Source organism: Catharus ustulatus, chromosome 22 (assembly GCF_009819885.2).
Source record: "Catharus ustulatus isolate bCatUst1 chromosome 22, bCatUst1.pri.v2, whole genome shotgun sequence".
NCBI lineage: Eukaryota > Metazoa > Chordata > Aves > Passeriformes > Turdidae > Catharus > Catharus ustulatus.
Genome location: NC_046242.1, coordinates 603,640 through 624,707, shown reverse-complemented (window position 1 = coordinate 624,707; position 21,068 = coordinate 603,640). Strand labels below are relative to the sequence as shown.

Below are 21,068 nucleotides of genomic sequence, written 5' to 3'. Positions count from 1 at the left end.
GGTTTTAATCTGGTGAGGTGTCACTGGTTTCCCTCATCAGTCTGGTGTTCCTTCCTAATAATGCCCATGAGAGGATGCAGGTCTCATATTATGACAGTCCTGAATGGACATTCCTCAGGAACATGGCAGAGTTCTTAGTTCTTATGTAGTTTCTGCTTTTTTGTGTTTGTCCATTCTGGAAATCATACATTTCTGTCTTTTTTTTTCCTAATTCTATAGAAAAAGTAACATGGACGATATAGATCCAATACTGCTGCTTGTGTGCAAACCCCTACACTGAAAAATAACAGAGCAGGAGCAACCAATTCTGGTACAGCCAAACAGTCTGAGAACAATAATTTATTTTCTGATTTCTATGAAAGAGCTGTAGAGTTCAAAAAGAGACACAACAAAACGCCAGTAGCATTAATTCAACTGTAATTTGAATTAGAACTACTGACTGTACAAAACTGGTATAAAATCAAAGGCCAGAACAGTCTGTGCAGCTGTGAGCTGTCAGCCCTCCTTATTGCCATAGTACCCTCCAACCGAGGCACAGCCCTCCATTGTACAAACCATCTGCACTCCTGCACAGTGGGAATTGCATATTTCTGAAATTCTCAAGATTCTGGAATGGTCAAGTTTCCATTGAGTTGGTTTTTATCCTAAAATCCTCTATTTCTGGAAAATGAACTGGTCGATGAACTCGTTCTGGTCCGCTTCGATTTTGCAGAGAGTCTCGTACTCGATCCGGTACCTGGGGGACAAAACGGGGTCCAGGACCCCCCTGTGTGAGTGGGTCAGGGCAGCCCCTGGCAGGCTGGGCTACCTGTGTGAGGAGCTGGGCTAGCTGTGAGTCACCTGTAAGCAGCAGCTGCCTGAGTCACACTGAGCAGCTCTACAGGCCTTTATCAGCCAGATAAAGGCTGATGGGTGTCTGAGTTCTGCCCTAGCTCAGCCCTGAACTCCTCAGGATGAGCCTTCTTTGGTTCACTGCAGGTGACTCTGGGCCTGTGGCATCGTTCCTGTGTGCTCTGACACACCTTGATGCAGGTCTGAACCAGCCAAGGGTCCCAGAGCACAGGCTGTCAGCCCTCTGAGCCTTCCCCTCCTGCACAGCACCCCACAGCACTGAACATAAACCAAAACTCACCTTTCCAGCTGCATCTTCTTCTCAGCTATCAAAGCCTGGAGCTGCTGCTCCTGAGCCTCCCTCTGCTTTGCGATGGACTTGAGCTGGTTGCGTGCCCCGATGGCCTGGCAGGAGAGGCAGGGGTGTGTGCAGGGTGCTCGGCTCACTCCTCCAGCCCCGTTCCCTCCCAGCAGGCTGGCTGGGCCATTCCAGCCCTGCCAGAGCAAGGGAGGTGCTGCCGAGCTCCTGAGGGGCCTCTGGGGCTTCCCCCAAGCTCCAGGAACAAAGCCAGGGACTCCTGGACACCATCTGGGCACTGCTCCTACAGCCAGACAAGCTCAGGCTGCCAGAGGCTCTGGAGCACAAGTTCTATCAAGACAGAGTGATTAAAAACCACACTGTTCTGTTTCTGTGCAGAAATACAGACAAGCAGGGAGAGCAGGACTGGCTCATGTGGAAGTAATGTGACAGTCACAGGCTCCATTAATTCATTAGCATCAATTAAAATTCTCATTAATATTAAAGGCCCGGTTAATGCCAGGGGAATGCCGGCAGGATGCTGACAGAGCATCAATCATTGTTTCTGCTGTAAACAGGGAGGGATAGAGAGGCCCCACACAGGACAGCGCACACGAGAAGCCAGAATTAACTGCACAAATTAACTGCACGGTACCTTCATCTTCTCACTCTCTGCAGCTTTGGCCAGCTGGTCAACGAGCTCAATCAAGCTGCCCACTATTTTCTGAAATTCTGCTGTTTCTGTAAACAAAAAAAATTGTCAAGTGATACCCAGAACCGCCCTAGAGATCTAACGCTCCTGCTTTGTACAGTTTTTAGACGCAGCTGTGGGTTTAGAGTTCAGTGCAAACAGCCCTGCTCGAAGCTTTGGGCTTTCACTAATCAGAGGAGAAGGGCGGAGGTGCGGGAGCGGCCCGGCCCGGCACTCACTGTCCACGAAGGCCCGGCACTCCTCACGGAGCTGCGCCGTCTGCGCCGCCACCTCGGGCTCCAGCACCCGCAGCTTGTTCAGCTCGTCAAAGTGCAGCCCCGCCGCGCCCAGCGCCGCCTGCGCCATGCCGGGCCCGGCGGCACTGCCGGGGGTTCTGACAGCACTGCCGGGGCTCTCCGGGCACTGCCGGTGCTCTCCGGGCACTGCCGGGTTCCTCAGGCTGCTCCGGCTCCGCCTCCCCGCGCTGGGCCCGCCGGGAGCCGCGGAAACTCTTCCGGGCCGGCGGTTCCCGGGGCGGGCCGGGCTGAGGGGCGGCTGTGGCGGTGGTGAGTGACTGAGGGCGTGGGGCCGTGTGTGGGGCTGGGCCGCCTCTGCTCGCTGCCTCTGCTCGCTGCCCCGCTGGCCGGGGCGCACGGAGCCTGTGCCGGGCCCGGGCTGTGCTCGAGGCCCGGGCTGTGCTCACCGTGCGGCCGGGGCAGGCCCGGGCAGGGCCCGCGGGCCGCTCCGTGTGACCCGCGCGGGGCCGGGCCCTGCCCGGGGTGCGGGACGGGTTCCCGCTCTCCTTCGGTTCCCCCCGAGCCGCTCGGGTCGCTCTTTTCCCGTTGGTGCTGAGCAGGGCCGGGCCCCGCTGTGGGCCATTGTTGGCAGCCCGGCCTGCCTCCCACTCGGGGCGGGATGTGCGAGTTTTCGGTCGTGTCAAAAGGGGCAATTAGAGATTTTGTGGCTGTTTACCTCTCAGCCCCTCAGCGAGCACTTACAGGAGTTGGGGCTGGGCAGGCAGTTTAGCTTCTTTGCTGGTGTTTGCCTCGTTCTTCGGTCGGAGCAGCGAGAAACTGCCTGGAGGGACGGGGCTGACCGCGGGCTGCTCTGGGGAGCTCGGTCGGACAGGCTGGATTCCTGTCTCCTCCTGGCTGCTGCTACAAACACGCCACTCTTCTAAAAAGGGGACTTTGGGGGTTTAAAGGAAGGCAGGACATCAGTGACAAGCAGTGGTGTAGGTGGTGGGGAGTCTTTATTTTCTTTATAAATTAGATCTGCGTTCTCTGGTCAGGGTTCCAGGATGGATAAAGGGGAGTTTTGAATGAGAGGAGTTACCAGAAAACAGAGCATTGTGATCCATCTTTTCAGTGTTGAGGCATTTGAAGGGACATTTGTGTCTCCAGTTAAAAGCCTGGAGGGGCAGGAAGCTCTTCCAGGGATTTTCAGAGCTGGGATCTTTTGGGAAGCCGAGGGGGAGCTGAATTCCAGCAGCGTTTGAGCTGAGTGGTGTTTGCAGTGCTGGCTGGAGGGACAACAACAGGAAGTTGGCAGAGTTTCACGTGCCTCAGTTGTGACGTAGAGATAGTTTTAGCTGCATGAATTGCCTGAAAAAATAGCTAAATCGAGTTTGGTCAGGATGTGTGTAGCTGTGTCCTTAGGAAGTGTCTCTTCCGCAGGGTGACATCCGCGTCTGTGTGTGGAGTGGCCGTGCTGACCCCCAGGCCGTGCTGACCCCCAGGCCGTGCTGACCCCCAGGCCGTGCTGACCCCCAGGCCGTGCTGACCCCCAGGCCGTGCTGACCCCCAGGCCGTGCTGACCCCCAGGCCGTGCTGACCCCCAGGCCGTGCTGACCCCCAGGTGATGCCAGCCCCTGTACCGTGCTGACCCCTGTGCTGTGCTGACCCCGAGGTGATGCCAGCCCCTGTGCCGTGCTGACCCCTGTGTCATGCTGTGCTGACCCCCAGGTGATGCCAGCCCCTGTGCCGTGCTGACCCCTGTGCCGTGCTGACCCCTGTGCTGTGCTGACCCCCAGGTGATGCCAGCCCCTGTGCTGTGCTGACCCCTGTGCTGACCCCCAGGTGATGCCAGCCCCTGTGCCGTGCTGACCCCCTGTGCCGTGCTGACCCCTGTGCGGTGCTGACCACCAGGTGATGCCAGCCCCTGTGCCGTGCTGACCCCTGTGCCGTGCTGACCCCCAGGTGATGGTGAACCCTGTGCCGTGCTGACCCCCAGGTGATGCCAGCCCCTGTGCCGTGCTGACCCCGAGGTGATGCCAGCCCCTGTGCCATGCTGACCCCCAGGCCGTGCTGACCCCTGTGCTGTGCTGACCCCCAGGTGATGCCAGCCCCTGTGCCGTGCTGACCCCGAGGTGATGCCAGCCCCTGCCCCGCTGTCCTGGCCCGCTGAGGCGTGACGACGGCGGCACCACGGCGGGGCTGGCCCGGCCCACGCGCTGCAGGGTGGTCATCTACCTCCAGAAGGACATGTCGGGGGACACGTGCCTGGGCAGTGCCCTGTGCCCCGCCGTGGGCCACAAGCCCAAGGCCGGCGGGCTCAAGGCGGGCAGCCTGGGGAACAAGTACGTGCGGCTCAACGTCGGGGGCTCGCTGTACTACACCACGGTGCAGGTGCTCACCAGGCACGACACCATGCTCAAGGCCATGTTCAGCGGCAGGATGGAGGTGCTCACCGACAAGGAAGGTAAGGGAACGCTTTCATTGGTGACAATTATGTAAAGCAGCTGGGCTTTGGTGGTGGTTTCGCTCCATTAAGCATGTAGAGAATGATGTATGCCAAAAATAACTTGGAACAATCGGCAGCCAAGTCCTGTTGGTGCTAGCAATCCTTTGGCTTTGTAGGAATACCTGTTTTTGTTACTCAGATGAACTGGGGAAGGACTGGTCTCTTTCCTGCCCTCACAGCTGGTGAGCAGATTGTTGGTGGGGCTGTAAAGACTGAACAGACAGTCTGTGGGTTGTCATTTCTGTCACATCGAGCAGTGGCATTTTTCAAACCACGCACGTAGGGAGGGACGTGCAGTTTTCAGCTCTGAGGCTCATAATAGCCTGCCTTGCTTTGTTGAAAAATGTTTTTTTCCCCCTTTTCCTGAGCACCATGTTTCAGTTGTGGCTCATGGTGCCATGATAACGTTTAGGGCTCCATCAGGCAGTGTGTCACCTCCAGCTGGACACAGGATATTTTAAATCCCTGATACATAATAAAGAGCAGAACAAGCAGTTTTATGCAAGAGCCTCAGCCTGAATGGAAAACAAGAGTCATATTCTGATAGCTCCAGCTGGAGAGTCCAGCAGGGTTTAGCTTATTTTGCCAGTAAACTTCCTAGATTGTTTTCTATACCTAGATTCCAAACATTTTTCCTGCCTTCCACATTATGGGAAAGGGTTTGGCACTGTACTGAGCCTTGTGCATGCATCCCACGCTGCTATTGTTTGGCAGCAATCAGACATCCTGTTTCCTTAGGGAATGTGACTTCAGGGATTTTGTAAAATTGCAAGAATTTGTCCGTTTGCTACTGCTCATTTCCTCTACTTCATCCCCTCTGTGCTTCCTCCTGGTCTCTGTCCTGTTCTTTGCTCCTGTTTGGGGACTAGAACAGCTTTTCCCCTACACTGAGTTTTCTGGGCTGATCTGCCTTTTAGCATCTTCAGAACATTTCTCTCCCTTTTTAACTCCAAACAGCAGCAGCAGATGTGTTTGGAGAATTGCCTTGTTAGGCCACAGAACTTACCCAAATCTATGTCTTGCCGACATTGATGAATTCTTTCTTGTAGTCCTCCCTTGGCTCTCAGAAGTTTCTCAGTGTAGCACTGCAGCTGGGTTCCTGTGCTGGAAGCTCAGTGCTTTTAGCTTGGGGCTTTGCTTTTGGGGTGCTGGAAAGCAGTAGGAACATTTGGGCAGTACCAGAGGGGCTCCCCTGTCAGGTTCTGTTCTGGAACCAGCTTCAGTTTGCTCCAGGTCAGTAGGGACTTGCACTGGGTGGGTGGCATGGGAGAAGCGTCCTGAGCAGTGTCAGGAAACCTCAGTGCTGTTTAACCTCTCCAGGGAGCTTTTTCTAGCCTCTCGTGTTGAGGTGAGTGAAATGTGTTGGTTGTTTTTCAGGCTGGATCCTTATAGACCGTTGTGGGAAGCACTTTGGAACAATTCTAAACTATCTCAGAGATGACACGATTGCACTTCCAAAGCACAGGCAGGAGATCAAAGCGTTGATGGCAGAAGCCAAATACTATCTCATCCAGGGCTTGGTGGACATGTGCCAAGCAGCCCTGCAGGTAAGAACATGAATCCTGTCACGTGTTTCATGGTGCTTTGCTTTTAACATTTACTTAAGACAACTTGAGAGATTATTTCATGGCCTTAGATATGTCACCAAGTCTGAATAGGACTTTTTAAAATAGGATGTAGTGAATAGATGGTGAGGGATCTGGGGACACGGCCTGTCCAGCCCACGCTTGGTTTTTGCTCTGTGTCCTGAGGGCTGGCTCGTGTTGGTGACATCCTGTTCTGCCATCTCCTGCTCAGTTCACGGGGCTGATGCTCTTCTGGGCAGTGGTTTGAGTTGATTGAAACTACTGCAGACTCCTTCTATCCTTTTCTTCAAGAAAGGATGGAATAATAAACCCACTTAAACCAAGTATGACTAGACCTTGTCCGTGCTATAGCTGAGGACATCCACCTGCATCTCAATATTTCAATTACTGCTGCCTTCCGGGGATAGGAGTTCTCTGCTGTGGCTCTGGGTTGCAGAGCAAGGTAAGCTCTGTGGTTGCTGTAGCAACCCAGAGCTTTTTCCTGTGTATCACAGGGTTTGGAACATGGCTGGAGGGGCTGAAGGAGGCAGCAGCAATGTCAGCTTTAGCATTTCTCTCTTATTTCCTCTCCTTCTTCTTTCATTAAAACAGGACAAGAAAGACTTGTATGAACCTGTCTGCAGCATCCCTATTATCACATCTCCAAAAGAAGAGGAGAGACTGATAGAGTCATCAATGAAAGTAACTGCTCTTATCAACTGTGGATTTATGCTAAATGTGTTGAAAAACATAGAACTTACCTTTTCTTCTTTTCTCTCACTCCCAACAGCCTGTTGTTAAACTGCTGTATAATAGAAGCAACAATAAATATTCCTACACCAGGTATGTCCCTTCTTTTTTCCCCTCACTTTAGTGGGAAAATTTCTCTTTGGCTATGGGAGTGGAAGATGATGATGGATGATGTAACTTGGCTTCTTTTGGTTTGTTTTGGGTTTTGACAACTGTATCTTGCTTTGTGGAGTAATTAAGGCCCTACATTGCATGTCCATCAATAAAACTGAGTTTTTAAATAGTGTATTCAGCCTGGCAGTGAGTCTGTGGTGTGCAGGATGCAGAGCACATGGCCCTTCCAGCACACCCCAGCTGACTCTGGGCTTCTGCTGTCACCAGGCCAGAGAGCTGCAGAGAAGTGGGCTTTGATGTAATGGTTTGGGACATGGTGCTGTCCTTATTAATTGTGTAAGTTGACCTGTGAAGGCTGGTGTGTTTGCTCACGGGTCAGAGCAGTGTGTTTGTGTCTGAAATGGGCTGATACCCTCTTTCCCTGGCAGCACGCGGCAGTGAGTCACTACTGATTTGTATTCTGCGGCTGGAGCAGCGCTGAAAGCTGGCGGAACAGGCAGAGATGGCTGCCTGGAAAGCCCTGTTGGTGCTTTTGTTGCTGTGTTTCAGTAACTCGGATGACAACCTGCTGAAGAACATCGAGCTGTTTGACAAGCTGTCGCTGCGCTTCAACGGCAGAGTGCTGTTCATCAAGGACGTGATCGGGGACGAGATCTGCTGCTGGTCCTTCTACGGGCAGGGCCGCAAGCTGGCCGAGGTGTGCTGCACCTCCATCGTCTACGCCACGGAGAAGAAGCAAACCAAGGTAGTGGAGCCTCGCCCGCCCCTGCTATGGGTTAGAAATGGTCGTGGTTAGCTTGGTGAGCCTGCAGAGTTTCTCTGACTTCAGGAGTTAACTTCTGGTTTGCAGTGGTGCAGCTGAGGGGCCAAGGTTAAGAACTGGAGATAACTGTATTCCCTTCTAGAGCAATCTAAAAGATTAGGTGAGGGAGGTGACCTGGTGCTGGGAATAACCTTCTACCAGAAATTTTTTACTCTCTATAATGTGTGGGTTTGTGGCTTTCCACATGCGGTGTGTGTTCAGTTGTTATCCTGGATGGACGAGGAGCAAGACACGCTGTGTGTTTTGTAGGTTGAATTCCCCGAGGCACGAATTTACGAGGAGACACTGAATGTGCTGCTGTATGAAACACCCCGGGTCCCAGACAACTCCCTGCTGGAGGCCACGAGCCGCAGCCGGAGCCAGGCCTCGCACAGCGAGGACGACGAGGGCTTCGAGCTGCGCGACCGCGTGCGCCGCATCCACGTCAAGAGGTACAGCACCTACGACGACCGCCAGCTGGGCCACTAGCCTGTCCTGCAGCGGGGCCACTAGCCTGTCCTGTGTGCCAGCCCTGGCCTGCCCTGCAGCACAGCCTGCCCTGCAGCACAGCCTGCCCACCTCACCTCCTTGTCCTTGTGCAGCAGGGAGGGATCCCTGCGCTGCCCACCCCTCTGCACCGGGCGCCTCGGCCCCCCAGAGAAGCAAACGGGGATTTGTGTGCACAAAGCAGCACTAAAGGCTTGGAGAACTGAGTTGTGCACCTTGTGCTTTACCTGCAGGCTGGCTCCTCTTCCTGCTGGGGAGGGGGGATTTGGAATGCTGGTTCTCAGTTTGTGGTTGCTCTTTCCTATGTAATGATTTGCCAGTTTCCCCCCTGCCGTGAGCAGCACTGCTCTTCCTGACTGAGGTGGTGTGGATTGAAAAGCTCTTTCCAGACTGCTGCCCTTTCAGGGCTTTGTATAATGGAACTTGCAGTTATTCAATCAAGAGACTGAAGAGAGAACTGGAATGTGGCTGCTCTTGGCAGACACTACAGGGGATAACCCCAGAGGAACACTGAGCTGACCAGTCAGCTGCACCTGTGCTCTCCCACCCCTGTGAACACCTGCAAAGGTTTGTGTCCCAGGAGAGTGGCTTTAAAACTCATTGATTCCAAGGCAAGCTCTTCCAAAGTGGTAAGAATCAAGTTATCAGCCTCCCCATGTGGAAAATGGAGATCTCTGAAGTAATGACTTGTCCTGGGAGAGGAGAATGGGTTTGGTGACAGAAGGAGCCTGACGTAAGCAAACCTGAGCAGGTTGTGGCAGGGTTGCCCTGGTTGAAGCTTGTCACAGTGAAATCCTGTTTATATAAACAAGGGCAATCTGGGGAATTGGTTTTACATTAGTTTCCTCCTGTGGCCTAGAAGTGCTATTTAATGTTAAATTTCTCAAGCAGCAGGGGAAAAATTGCGGTGGCTGGAGAAGTACAGGCTAAACTGTTTTCTAAGGCTAGAACATGTGAATTCAAGTTCTGTGTCCTGAATTCCTTCTGGAGTGTAGAAGTTAAAGAAGAAAAACAACTGTGAAAATATTGTTCTAGCATGGAACTGCAAGAGGCTTTGGGCACAGGAGAGAGATGGCTTAAGCTGGATTTTAAACTGAAATAATCACTTTTATTACGAGTGTCTGGCTGGGTGCTGATTGTACAGGGCACTTCAGGAGGTGGGAGTCAAGTCTGCTCTGCAAATGGAAATTTCTGAAAATTTGCTGGAAACGGTTTCAAGTTTATTATGAAAAGCCATTACTGTATTTTTAAACATTTGCTTGTATGTTTGAGCTGTAGGCAGCAGCTTTGCCACTGTCATCCATGGTTGTTCCTGCTGGCTGCCCACTGGGAGCCAGGGCTATGTTGGGTGTGTTCCACAGCTGCCTTTGTGCTCCCGTGTCATACTGGGTCACAAAGCTCCAGATTCCACAGTGGTCAGTCCTGGACTGCTTTGGCCAGTGCCAAACCTACCTGTAGGATTTAAAGAAAATTGCTGTAAAAGCCTGACAAGAAAGCAATCCCAAATTAATGCAGGGAGATCATAAGGAGAATTGAGATGTAGGTGGTTTGGGCGTAATAGAAGCAGGAGAGGGAGCAAAAAATTATTTGCACTCATTTAGGTTTTTCAAAATTAAATTGTTGTGGGTTGGTAAGAAAACACTAACAGACTTTTAGGATTTTCTTGCCTGTACATGGCAGGATTCACTTCATTCTCCTCACATTCAGGAAGCAGCATTGCACAGGGATCGACCCGCCTTCTTGTGAAAGGCCTCTTGAAATCTCTAACAATCCTAACAACCTCTTTTATACTGCTTTCTGCAAGTTTTTGTTTTCCAGCTGGTTATTCTGTTTTGCCAGGGAAAATACAGCTGTTGAGATTAGTTCCAACAAGATTTTTGTGGCATTTCTCTCTAATTCTGCTGGAGCGTGATGTGGATTTTTAAAATTTTATCCCTCCACTGATGCTATTTAATTTGAAGGCACCAGCAGAGGCTGCAGTGATGGGTCTGTGCTGCATTTAACAGCTTCAAGTTATTGTCTTGTGCTTTTTCTGTCTTGTAACAAAGGCTGATGCCATTTAGAAAACACATGTGGCACTTCTGTTTCTTGGCAAATTATTTATATTACTTTTTTGTTACTGTCATAGTGAATGTTAACAAAATAAGTGATGCTGATAGCCTTGCAAAACTGCATTTAAATGAAATTAGAAGCAGAAAAATGTCATATTTGCATTTATTTTTTTGGGGGAGGACAGGTATGGGAAGTGGTGTGTGAAAGAGAATGTCAGGTCCATTTGCTGCTCCAGAGGTTTTCTGTACTCACAGGATTTATTAATGAAATGGATCCAACTTGTCAATTATTGCACTGTAAGAAGCAGAGAAAAGCTGGTGTTTTGGTTTCGTTTTCCTTTCCCTATTTCCCACAGCCAAGTAGTATTTATTTTGAATTTAGATTAATTAACCTGGGAAGCAAACAGTTTTGAGAACCATCTGGGTTGTGAGAATCTTTTACCAAGTGCAGAGGATCTTCCTGGTATTGTGGAATGTGGAGTGAGAACTGTCAGCAGTAATGAACACGGTTAAAACACCTGCAGACATCCTTTTCATTTCACTGTTGTTCCTCCTGAGTCTGTCTGGACCTGCTCCATGGGGTGTCACTGGATCTCCCTTGCCCCAAAATCATGTCCTGGGGTTGTCCAGTCTCTGTCCCACCAGGTTCCGATCATTTTGAGTGCTGAAGTTGTGATGTAACATGTGCTTTGTGTTCTCACCTTAGCCAGTCCTTACATAATTGAAGGCTATTAATTACTGTGACAGGAATGTTCCAGACATTCTGGAAGCTGAGTTTGCAGCCTGGTGTAGTGCAGAAGCAGCAGCAGTGAGCAGCATGATGCATTTAAGGGCAGCATTGGTGGGTTTGCAGTGAGCTCTCCGAGGGTCCTCTCTGCTCACATTAAGCACAGATTATGACAACACAGGTTTCTAATTATATGCATTTGTCTGCAAGTTGAGACTTGTACTGCCTTGCACCCAGACCATCACAGTGGGTGCATTAAGGATGTGCCCAGGAATTTGGAGTAGCCTTTGGGAGAAAAAAGATCCTCTTTGCCCACTTGGAGGGTGTGAACAGCACTGCTGTCCTCTTCACTCCTAAATTCACAAACCTTTGTGCACTCAGGCACTGCCTGGCAGAGGGGCGGTGGGTGGGAGCCTTTCCCTGCCCAGCCCTGTGCCAGAGGGTGTTTCCCAAAGCAGTGCCATGGCCCTGTGCAGGGAGGGAAGCTCGCTGTCAGTCGGTGCCTGCTGGGCAGCAGCTCTGGGGTCGGTGTGAGTGAGAGCAGAGCTCTGCAGGGCTCAGCTCCGAGACAGCAGCCCCTGCTTAACCTTCACCTTGACATTTTGTGTTTTCAGCTAAAGGAGACATTTACCCTGCTGAAACGTTGCACTCCAGTGACTTTCATCTTTTGCACTTCTTGGTTAAAACAGAAAATCAGTGATGGACGGGGCTGTGCTGGCACTGGGAGCTGTGTTTGAGTGGCCATTGCTTGGTTTGATTTTGTTCTTGTCGAGGTTTTTCATTTCCAGAGTTCTCTCCAGGCAGTACTGGGTGGGTGTGCCCAGCAGCCCCTGCCTTGCACAATCAGGCTGTGCTCTGTGACAATCCTGACACTCAGTGCTCACAGCCCCTTCCCCCGTGCTGGGAGGGCTCAGGTGTGCCCGGCAGGTGAGTCCTGTGCCCCTCCCTCGGGCACACGGACACACGGCAGCTCTGCTTTCTGTGTGCCTGTCACTGCTCATCCAATGCAGCGGTGGTGAGACCCTCCCCTACCTCACAGGGTGGCTGACACTTAATCCATTTATTGGGGGTAAAGGATTCTTTTGGGTTTCTATGATATTTTATATCCAGAGGATAGCAAATATGATTGCTGATCTTGTGTAAACTGATATTCTGTGATCAAGTTATTTTCTTAGAAATTCAAATCTTAGAGATTTGTTTTATTTTCATGTCTAACTTTTAAGGGTCAGTTTTACAGACAAAGTACCTGGTTAATGCAGTAATTAATCAATTACCTGTTGATTAAAGTGTTTCACCAGTGCATTAAATGGAAACAGAACACTAATTTTTAATAAAGTGATATATTTTGTCTCCTGTGATTTTTCTCCAACATCATAACTTGTTTTTGGTGCTGTTGGCCTCTGGAACTTTTTGTTCCCCACTTGTGATCCCAAATGAGAATTTGGGGCTGAGCTCCTGGGCTGGGACCAGCAGTGGAGCGGGGGATCCTTGTCATGGTGTCCCCCTGTCCCCCTGCCCTTTTCCACCCGTCTCTCGGTCCTTTTATCCCTGTCCCTCTGTCCTTTTATCCCTGTCTCTCTGTCCCTCTGTCCCCCGGTCCCCTCTGTCCCTGCCTCTTTCCACCCTTTCTCTCTGTCCCCCTTTCTCCCTGTCCCTCTGTCCTTTTATCCCTGTCCCTCTGTCCCTCCTGTCCCTTTATCCCTGTCCCTTTATCCTTTTATCCCTGTCCCTCTGTCCCTTTATCCCTGTCCCCCTGTCCCTCTGTCCCTTTCTCCCTGTCCCTCTGTCCCCCTGTCCCCCTGTCCTTTTATCCCTGTCCCTCTGTCCCCCTGTCCCTTTATCCCTGTCCCTCTGTCCCTCTGTCCCTTTATCCCTGTCCCCCCTGTCCCTCTGTCCCTTTATCCCTGTCCCTCTGTCCCTTTATCCCTGTCCCCCTGTCCCTGTCCCCCTGTCCCTTTATCCCTGTCCCCCTGTCCTTTTATCCCTGTCCCTCTGTCCCTTTATCCCTGTCCCTCTGTCCCTGTCCCTCTGTCCCTTTATCCCTGTCCCTCTGTCCCTTTATCCCTGTCCCCCTGTCCCTTTATCCTTTTATCCCTGTCCCTCTGTCCCTTTATCTCTGTCCCTTTGTCTCTGTCCCTCCTGTCCCTGTCCCCCTGTCCCTTTATCCTTTTATCTCTGTCCCCCTGTCCCTTTATCCCTGTCCCCCTGTCCGCTGCCCGCGCACAGCGCCCCCCCGCGGCCGGGCGGTGTCCCCGCCCCGCCCGCTGACGTCACGCCGCGGTGAAGATGGCGGCGGGCCCGGGTCGGGAGCTGTGAGCGCCCCGGGCCCGCCAACATGAGCTGCTCGGCGGACGCCGTGAAGGACAGGCTGCTGTGGAACGTCAAGAAGGAGGTGAGGGCCGGGTGAGGGCCGGGGGCTGTGCGGCGGGCAGAGCCCCGCGCTCCGGGCTCCGTGTTCGGGCCGCGGGTCGGACCGAGCGCCGCGTGGGGAACGCCCTGAGGCCCGCGGGGAGCGGAGCGGGGTCTGTGCCCCGGCGGGGAGCGGGGTCTGCCCGCCGCAGGACGGGGGAGCGGAGCGGGCTGTGTGCCCCGGCGGGGAGCGGAGCGGGGTCTGTGCCCCGGCGGGGAGCGAGGTCTGCCGCCGCAGGACGGGCTGTGTGCCCCGGCGGGGAGCGGAGCGGGGTCTGTCCCGGCGGGGAACGGGTTGTGCCCCTCGCAGGACGCGCTGTGCCCCGGCGGGGATCGGGCTGTGACCCCCGCAGGACGCGCTGTGCCCCGGGCTAGCGGGGCGATGCTGCTCCCGGACAGCCCCGGCTCTGTTTCTCCGGGCGCACCTGGAGCGGGGATGCCGCTCGCGGGGCTGATGCTGCGGCAGGAGCTGACTTTGGCTCCCGCTCTCTTTCCCGGAGCTTGCCTTCCCCGTAGTGCTCGGTTTTTATGACTTTTTCCTTACCTGCGAGCTTTAGAGGAGAAGAGGGGAAATCGGGGGTAAGAAAGTTGTTGCTGAGGTGTCTGTGGCTGAGCCGAGCTGGCTCCCCGGCGCCCTGGCACCTGTGCCCTGGGAGGGTTAATTTGGGTGGTTGCTCCTGCACACACCTGTGTGCCATTCCCGGGCTGGGGCAGTCAGAGCCGTGTGTGCATAAAGAGCCCGGCCCCGTACCTGAGCGGAGCTGTTTGGTCACGCTCGCCTTTGGGCTGGTGGCATTTCATGCTTGCTCGGGAGGTGCCCGGTACCTGCGGGCGATGCTCCGTGCCCAGTGTTTGGCAGGTGCCCCGTACCTGCGGGCGGTGCTCCGTGCCCGGTGCCCGGCAGGACGGACAGGGAGCTCGCTGCGATGGCATCACGCTGGAGCAGCTCCTGCCGCTCTTTTAACTCAGCAGTGAAGTGAAGATGTGAGGCTTATCCATCATAGCAGTAAGGAGTATTTTAAACAGGTACTGCCCTCCTACTCGAAGCAGCAGGAGCCATCAAAGTTCACATGAAAAATTGTTGCTATGGGCAGGGTTCCCGAGCCTGTCTCCCATGCCCTGGTACTCACTAATGCTGGAATCAGGAGCTGCAGTCAGCGTGGGGAATGTGGAAGGGGCAGACACATCAAGGACAGTCTGTATGAGGAGTGGCAGGACCGTGTCCCAGGATGACCCAGCCAGCAGTGGCTCTGGGCAGGTGGTACCTGCTGAATGCTGCCATGATCCTGCCACTTCCATTCCAAATCTCTGCTTGAACTGGAGCCTTGGAGCTCAGGCTCAAAGTGTAAGGCTTCCTTTAGAAGTGGGTGCACTTGCTCTCGTGAGTAATGCTTGAATATATAAATAAATCTGATAAATGTTTTCCAAGTGTGAACATTGCAATCTTGTGCTAATGCATGAGATGGAAAGTGAAATGGATTTTCATGATCTGAGGAGAGGTAGTGGTGGGTAATTAAAAAATCTGAGTCTAATTTGCTTTTAAAGTCTCTAAAATGTTTTTAATTGGACTCTGGTTTTTAAATTACTTCAATAATGCTTGAAAGTGTTATTTGTACCTTCTGTGTCATCTGCATTTTTGTTTTGTCTCTGATTTGTTTTTTCCTTCTCCAAATCCTCGCTAGTGCTCTTTTAGAGCTCTTACAGTGGCTTGGCTTTTTAGGGATTGGCTGGAGCTTTCCAGCCTAAAGTAGCCATGAGAGCCTTTTTTTGATGATAAGCAGGTTGAGGTGACACCCCTCACCTGTGCCCTCACAGAAGGAAGGGCCCCTGTCTTGCTCACAGTAAGAAAATGGCTCAGGAGGCAGTTGGAGACACTGAGATGGAGATTTGATTTGTCATCAATAATCAATTGACAGAGGCAGGAATTGAGCACAAGCCACTAGTAACCACCCACCAGATGATGCTGCCCTTAATGACTGTAATTAACTTTTTCCAATAGAATTTTCAGCCTCATTTTTTATCATGTCTCACTTCACGCAGCCACTTCTGCGTGCTTGCTGGGAGAACCTGACTCTGTGTCCGTGTCTGTTCTCAGAGCCCCCTTCCCTTGTCCTTTAAACACAGACTCTCTTTCCTGTGGAATTATTTTCCCATAACCTCAATATCCAAAGGAGTTCATAGGCAGCAGATTCTTTCTGTGGGCTGTTGCACCAAGCCTGTTAAAATTCAGTTGTTTTTTCAAAGTATAGGACAATCATCTCCAAAGTCACTTGGTCCAAAGTGTTCAGTTTATTTTGCCTCAGTCTCTCAGTTAAAACTTGTATTTTTCCTTTGGGAAATTTAATGCTGCTTGCTTTTCCTCAGATGGACTTTCAGTTCCCATTGGTAGGGAATGTATTTTGTTGGCTCTCACAGAAAGGAAGACAAGTAATGTGTTTAGAAAATGTAACTGCTGGGATTCATGCTGAGGCCGCTTGGAAGTTCACGTTTCAAGCATTTATCTCTCTCTGCAGGAAAATCTGTTGTGACAAGCAGACTCATAAAACAGGCTTTTTTCTCTGGCCATTTCCTTTTGCCTCCTGAAATGGAGGGTTTTGCCATTTCTGGATTTAAACAGCACTTTCTAGCTGTGAAACAAACAGGATAACAATAACCTTAGCAGCTCTACCCTGAACGATTTCAGAGCACTTCAGAAACTCGATTGCTCAACTTGCAACTGAAATGTAAGGACTTCTGAGCAGAAGTGCAATAGTTATTGAACAGCTTTTATTACACTCCAGTCTTTCATCAGGAGTAAGGAGTCAGTGCAGCAGGAGCTGTCAATAAAGGAGGTGAGCAGTAGCTGCACAAGCTGAAGAAGACATGGATGCTGGACATTAGGTTTTCTCCTTTGAGGAAAATATACCATAGACTTTAACTGTGTTCCTGATTATTTTGGTACGTTATGAGCATTCTTCTTTACCATTTTTAAAGTTTCCTTATAATAAAATTATAAAAAATTAAACATGAAGGCATTTCTATTGTGTATTTCTTGAGTGAAATTTATTAAATAATCCATGTATTATGATGTGTGTTTGGTGTTTGCTTCTGAAAGTTTTGGCCCTTGTAGGAGGTGGGAGAAAGTGAGAGCAGAGGCTGTGGGAGCAGCTGGAGGCTGCAGCCCCTCCATCCCTTGCACAGACACAGGGACAGGCTGATTCCTTCCCCGTGGGGGTAGATGCTGATGTTTCTGTTAATGAGATTAATTTGCAGTTTGGTCAGGTAGCTGCTAGTGGGTGTTTGTGGAGGCTTGTGCTCAAAAAGCTCCATTGTCAAGTGCCTCCCAAGAACAGAGACAAAGCAGCAGAATTCCCTGTGAAGAGCTGTGCAATATTGCAAGGGAATAAAGGAAAATAGCAAAAAAAAAAAGCTTGTGTTCCATTTGATCAGAAACACTTGCTTTAGCTCCTTGCCTGGAGCATCCACGGATTACGTGGCAGTGAGGGATGACGTGGGATTGAGGAACACTGCATTCCAGCTTTTGAGTCTTCTCATATCCTGTCTATGCCTTAAAAATGTTTTCTAATAACATTCAGTTGCTCTCCAGAAAATACATGGAGCTTGCTTGGCATCTGGTGGCAGTGGGGAACACACAGTGCCTGCTCTGGAGTCTGGGCTTTGACATCTCCTGAGAGCACAGGATGGTGCTGCTCTAGAAAAGTAGGGTTGATTATTGAATCTGAAACCCTTTTCTTTCTCAGTTTTTATGCTCTTAAAGTTTTTGTTGACTGAGGTCTAAATAACATGCTGAGCTGATTGTGGTGCTCCTGGGAAATGTGTGGTAGCAATGAATTGGCTGCTGAGCACTTGGGCTGTTGCTCCTCGAAGCGACTCTCCTTCCTCTCTGTTCAACTGGATTGGAATTCCAGTTACTGTTCTCTGGGATGCTGCGACTGATTTCATGGTCTGTAGTCCTGGTTTCATGTCTGTGACCTGTGCCCAGGCTGGTGTGACTCCATGCCAGCATGGTGACTCTGCACCAGGGCAGACTCTGTGTTCATGCCAGTGGCACATCAGCCCTTTCCTCCAGAGAATAAAACTGTGCCAGGGGAGTGCTGAGTACACAGGACAATCCAGATGTGAGTGCCCATTCACGAGACCTCCTCACACCTTTGCTTCTTCCTTGATACCCTCTTACTCCTCCACCTTCAGCTGCTTCACTGGGAGGTTCTGAGTTCAAACAGCCATGTCAGAAACGCCAAAGGAAAGGAACAAATTGCCTGGCTCAAAGTTTGTGTTGTCAGGCCTCAGGTGTGAGCAGTGAGCCAGGTTTTATAAAGTGCAGAAGACTTGTTTTGAAGTCCTCAGCTATAAAACACATTCTACTTTCAAAGCCTCTTACATGTTTGCTTTTTCACCTCCAATCTTTTCTTTGCAACTCAGAGGGCTCCTGTTTGATAAGGAGCACAAATTCTGGAGGATCCACTTGATCCAGAATTTGGAGTGAGGCAAATGCCATGCGTTGAAAGGCTCGTGCAGCAAGTAGCAGAGCTGGAGCCTGCTGCCAGCCGGGCTGGGGGTGTAGGAGTGGGCACAGAGGCCCCAGGATGATTACTGGGGGAGGGGAGGTTTAATTACAGCATGCAGAATTGGTCTCACAGATGGCCTTGCTGGGGGAGGAAGCCCTCCAAACTGGAGAAGCACCTCCACAGGCAGCTGCAGAGCCCAGCTGTCCATGGAGCACTGCACCTGCAGCTTCTGCTGGTCCAGCACTGAGGGGAAATCTCAAAACCTTGGGACCTGTCAGTGCCATGAAGTGGTACCCAGGTAACTCTAAATGTTGGAAGAAGAGAGTGTCTGGTTAAGTCTTCTGCCATGGTAGCAGTTACTTTCATATATTGAAAGTGAATTGGCATATGTTTAGTCAGTGTCATAACCCTGTAATTGTAGCTCACAAATGAGAAGTCAAAAATGATGGTTGATTTGTATATGGAAGAGAGCAAGCTCTCCACAGACAGGAGGAAATGAGTGTCTGATAAATGAGTTGGAGATGAGTTGGAAGCCAGTGAGCTTTCCTGTGGTGTCAGGCTGAGGAAGCCATTGGGGACACAGGGGAGGAATCACTCCAGAGGAACTGAGTGACTACAGCCTCTTGCCAAGAGCTTCATTGTAAGAATTGTCTGCTTCTTCTTTAATTTTTGGAAGTCAGTAATTTGCAATGATTTCCCTTTGGAGCCTGACACATCTTGAGCCCTGAAACCGGAAAGGAACTTTGCTTTAAATCATTAAAAAGTGCGATAAGTGTAATTTTATTTGGTACAATTGTTTAATTGTGTCTTGAAGTGAAAACTGAAGGCACTACCTTCTCTGTAGGTACTGTAATAATTTTGTATGCTGTCTGGTGTAACAGAGCTTCCAAGGCATAATTTGTAATTAGGGGGAAGAGGGCCTGAACCTCTCTGGGAATGTGTGCCTGTGACACTCAGGGGTGCTTTGTGCTTGAAATAGAGCAGAATGGCACAAGTGGAAATGGGACATACCAACACAGTTTGGTTCCATGAGCAGAATACTGTGTGAAGGCCAAGGATGAATCATATAAAAACTCTTTCACAGCTCTTTGGAACTTATGCTGGAGAAGTTCTTTTGGAGGGTACTGTAGGCACACTGAAATCTGCCAAAAATGAGGGTTTCACCTCAAACAGACCTGTCCTTGTTCTGCCTTGTTTCCTCCAGCCCCTCAGGTTTGTTTGTGCTTTCCCTCCTTAAATCCATTCTTCTCTGCAAAATGTGGAGAGTTGTTAAATCTGTTGGTGAGGGAAAAGGGACAAGCAGTGGTTGAAACTGCAGCTCCCAAGTGCTGATTTTGTTGGGATCATACAGTCATTTCTCTCTGTTCATTTTAGGTGAAGCAGATCATGGAAGAAGCTGTCACCCGGAAATTTGTACATGAAGACAGCAGTCACATCATCGCCTTATGTGGTAAATGTCATGTGCAAGAACTGACACTACCTAACCTTGCTTTTCCTCTAGACATTTCTTTTCTCTGCTGTCAGAGGTAAATGCAGGGATTTAGATATTAGAATTCATAGTGTTCAGGCCCATTTCACCTCTGTATTTGCTCCATGTGTGTTTACATTACAAATTGTAAAGAATTGTAAAGTAACTCTTACTAAAATGTCATTATCCGAGCAGGTGGCCTTACTGCAGGCTGGCTGGGTGTTCCAGGGAGCTCCCACTGTGGTCTGCCTGGTCCCTGTTCCTGGAATCCTGTCCTGGAAGCTGTGATGGGGAGTGGGGTGGCAGCTATTTCTGTTAGACTCTGCTTGGCCAAAATTAGGAATATTTTAAAGTCTTCATACTTGTCTCGTCCTCCTACTGTGATTCCAGCTGGTTCTGTGTTCTGAATTCTTCATAATCTGAGGAATTAATAACTCTGCACTGAGCTGCCTCATTATTGCCCAGCAATCCTGCCTGTCCTAAGGCAGGACTCCAGCCTGCTGCTGCTTTGAACGGAGGCCTTGATTAACCCCAAGCCAGAAGGTGAAGCTGAATGTTCTGTTTTTACTTTGGCTGATAGAATGGAGAAATCCCTTCCAGCAGATTTGGCTAACAACTCCTGGCTGCTGCTCTCCTGTGTGTGCAGTTCTCTCCCCCACTCCAGTTTCATGTGACTCTTCAAGAGGTTTTTCCCTTCTATTTAAAATTAGATTGGTTCAGTACATGAGTCATTTTTGGTGAATCTTCGTTACAAATATAGAATTCTTGTGAATCATTTTACTCTCCTGCTAGGCTGAGTTTAGCAAGAGTCTCTTAAATACATGATGGCTGATTTCAGGGTCACTCTGCATCAGTAGCTGGGCAGTTTGTAGCTGCCCTAGGTCCTGAAGGTGCCAATTAAATGGCATGTGCTCCTTGTCCTGGAGGAGATGCTCCAGCTCTGTGCCAGCCTTGCTGTCCTGCAGGAATGGTGCCTCTGAGCAGGTCAGCTGTGCTCATCCAGCAGGAGGGTTTGTAGCCTCAAGGACTGCTCCAGGCTGTGCTCTCTGCCTGGCTGCTCTAGAAGGAAAGCAGTGCCATGTTCTCATCCCTGTGGAGAAGCAGTGAGTGCAGAAGATTCTGTGTTTGCCCCTAAGTTACGTCCCAGGGGCTCTGTCATCCCCTCTGATTTCTAGATCTGGCTCTGTGCTTCAGAGCCACAGCAGCTCCATTTGGCTGTGCCTGATGTGTGCCACTGTGGGACAAAACTCTGAACTCTTTGGGCTGGGGGTTGCTGTGGGGCGAGTTGCACTGCTGCTGCGTGGCCAGTCAGGGCACAGTGCAGCACTGCAGGTGTGTTTGGAGCATCCTCTGTGGCTGTGCCTGTGCTGGCTGTGGCAGCCTGGGCTGTGAGAGGTTTCCTTGGGAACAGCAGTGACGTGGGGCTCTGAGCTCTGTGCAGCAGGGCTCTGCTCCCGCTCCCTCCTGCCCAGTGCCTGGAGTGCTCTCCCAGGAACCTGCCCCTTCCCTGCCCTTCTCCAGTTCTCAGGGACAGGGGGAAGACAAAGGAATATATATCACATCTCTGTTTCTGCAGTTACCTGAGGAGTATCTACAGGGTTCCAG

The 21,068-nt window shown here is 50.9% G+C and overlaps 3 protein-coding genes across 8 annotated transcripts in view; 2 read left to right on the top strand and 1 right to left on the bottom strand.

Annotated features, from left to right (window-relative positions):
• Nucleotides 1–305: 305 nt before the first annotated feature.
• Nucleotides 306–2,257, bottom strand: IFT20 (intraflagellar transport 20). Its single transcript, XM_033078491.2, has 4 exons — nt 2,060–2,257; nt 1,785–1,870; nt 1,133–1,236; nt 306–736 (listed from the first exon to the last, which is right to left on the bottom strand). The coding sequence occupies exons 1-4, from the start codon at nt 2,184–2,186 to the stop codon at nt 655–657; spliced, it is 399 nt and encodes a 132-aa protein (XP_032934382.1). The 5' UTR covers nt 2,187–2,257; the 3' UTR covers nt 306–654.
• Nucleotides 2,258–4,046: 1,789 nt separating this feature from the next.
• TNFAIP1 (TNF alpha induced protein 1) lies at nt 4,047–12,436 on the top strand. 2 transcript variants are annotated; one of them, XM_033078380.1, is made up of 7 exons: nt 4,047–4,086; nt 4,189–4,520; nt 5,940–6,109; nt 6,740–6,829; nt 6,918–6,970; nt 7,541–7,736; nt 8,064–12,436. In XM_033078380.1, the coding sequence occupies exons 2-7, from the start codon at nt 4,304–4,306 to the stop codon at nt 8,280–8,282; spliced, it is 945 nt and encodes a 314-aa protein (XP_032934271.1). In that variant the 5' UTR covers nt 4,047–4,086; nt 4,189–4,303; the 3' UTR covers nt 8,283–12,436. The 2 variants fall into 2 exon arrangements, with proteins under 2 accessions (XP_032934271.1, XP_032934270.1); XM_033078379.2 differs by lacking the exon at nt 4,047–4,086 and having other exon boundaries at nt 4,173–4,520.
• Nucleotides 12,437–13,353: 917 nt separating this feature from the next.
• Nucleotides 13,354–21,068, top strand: part of SGSM2 (small G protein signaling modulator 2) — a 36,945-nt gene continuing 29,230 nt past the window's right edge. For all 5 annotated transcript variants that reach the window (XM_033078214.2, XM_033078211.2, XM_033078213.2 and 2 more), the window contains exons 1-2: nt 13,354–13,470; nt 19,370–19,445. In XM_033078214.2, coding sequence (XP_032934105.1) covers nt 13,414–13,470; nt 19,370–19,445 — 133 coding nt within the window. In that variant the 5' untranslated portion in view covers nt 13,354–13,413. The remainder of the gene's footprint in view (nt 13,471–19,369; nt 19,446–21,068) is intronic.

What these genes read in the sequence shown, in the direction of transcription:
- IFT20 (XM_033078491.2), bottom strand. Translation starts at nt 2,186, where the DNA reads ATGGCGCAGGCGGCGCTGGGCGCGGCGGGGCTGCACTTTGACGAGCTG. An exon ending in GTGCCGGGCCTTCGTGGACA is followed by an intron (nt 1,871 to 2,059) that starts GTGAGTGCCGGG and finishes TTTTGTTTACAG; the next exon opens with AAACAGCAGAATTTCAGAAA. An exon ending in AAGAAGATGCAGCTGGAAAG is followed by an intron (nt 737 to 1,132) that starts GTGAGTTTTGGT and finishes TTTGTCCCCCAG; the next exon opens with GTACCGGATCGAGTACGAGA.
- TNFAIP1 (XM_033078380.1), top strand. Translation starts at nt 4,304, where the DNA reads ATGTCGGGGGACACGTGCCTGGGCAGTGCCCTGTGCCCCGCCGTGGGC. An exon ending in AATAAATATTCCTACACCAG is followed by an intron (nt 6,971 to 7,540) that starts GTATGTCCCTTC and finishes GCTGTGTTTCAG; the next exon opens with TAACTCGGATGACAACCTGC. An exon ending in CGGAGAAGAAGCAAACCAAG is followed by an intron (nt 7,737 to 8,063) that starts GTAGTGGAGCCT and finishes TGTGTTTTGTAG; the next exon opens with GTTGAATTCCCCGAGGCACG.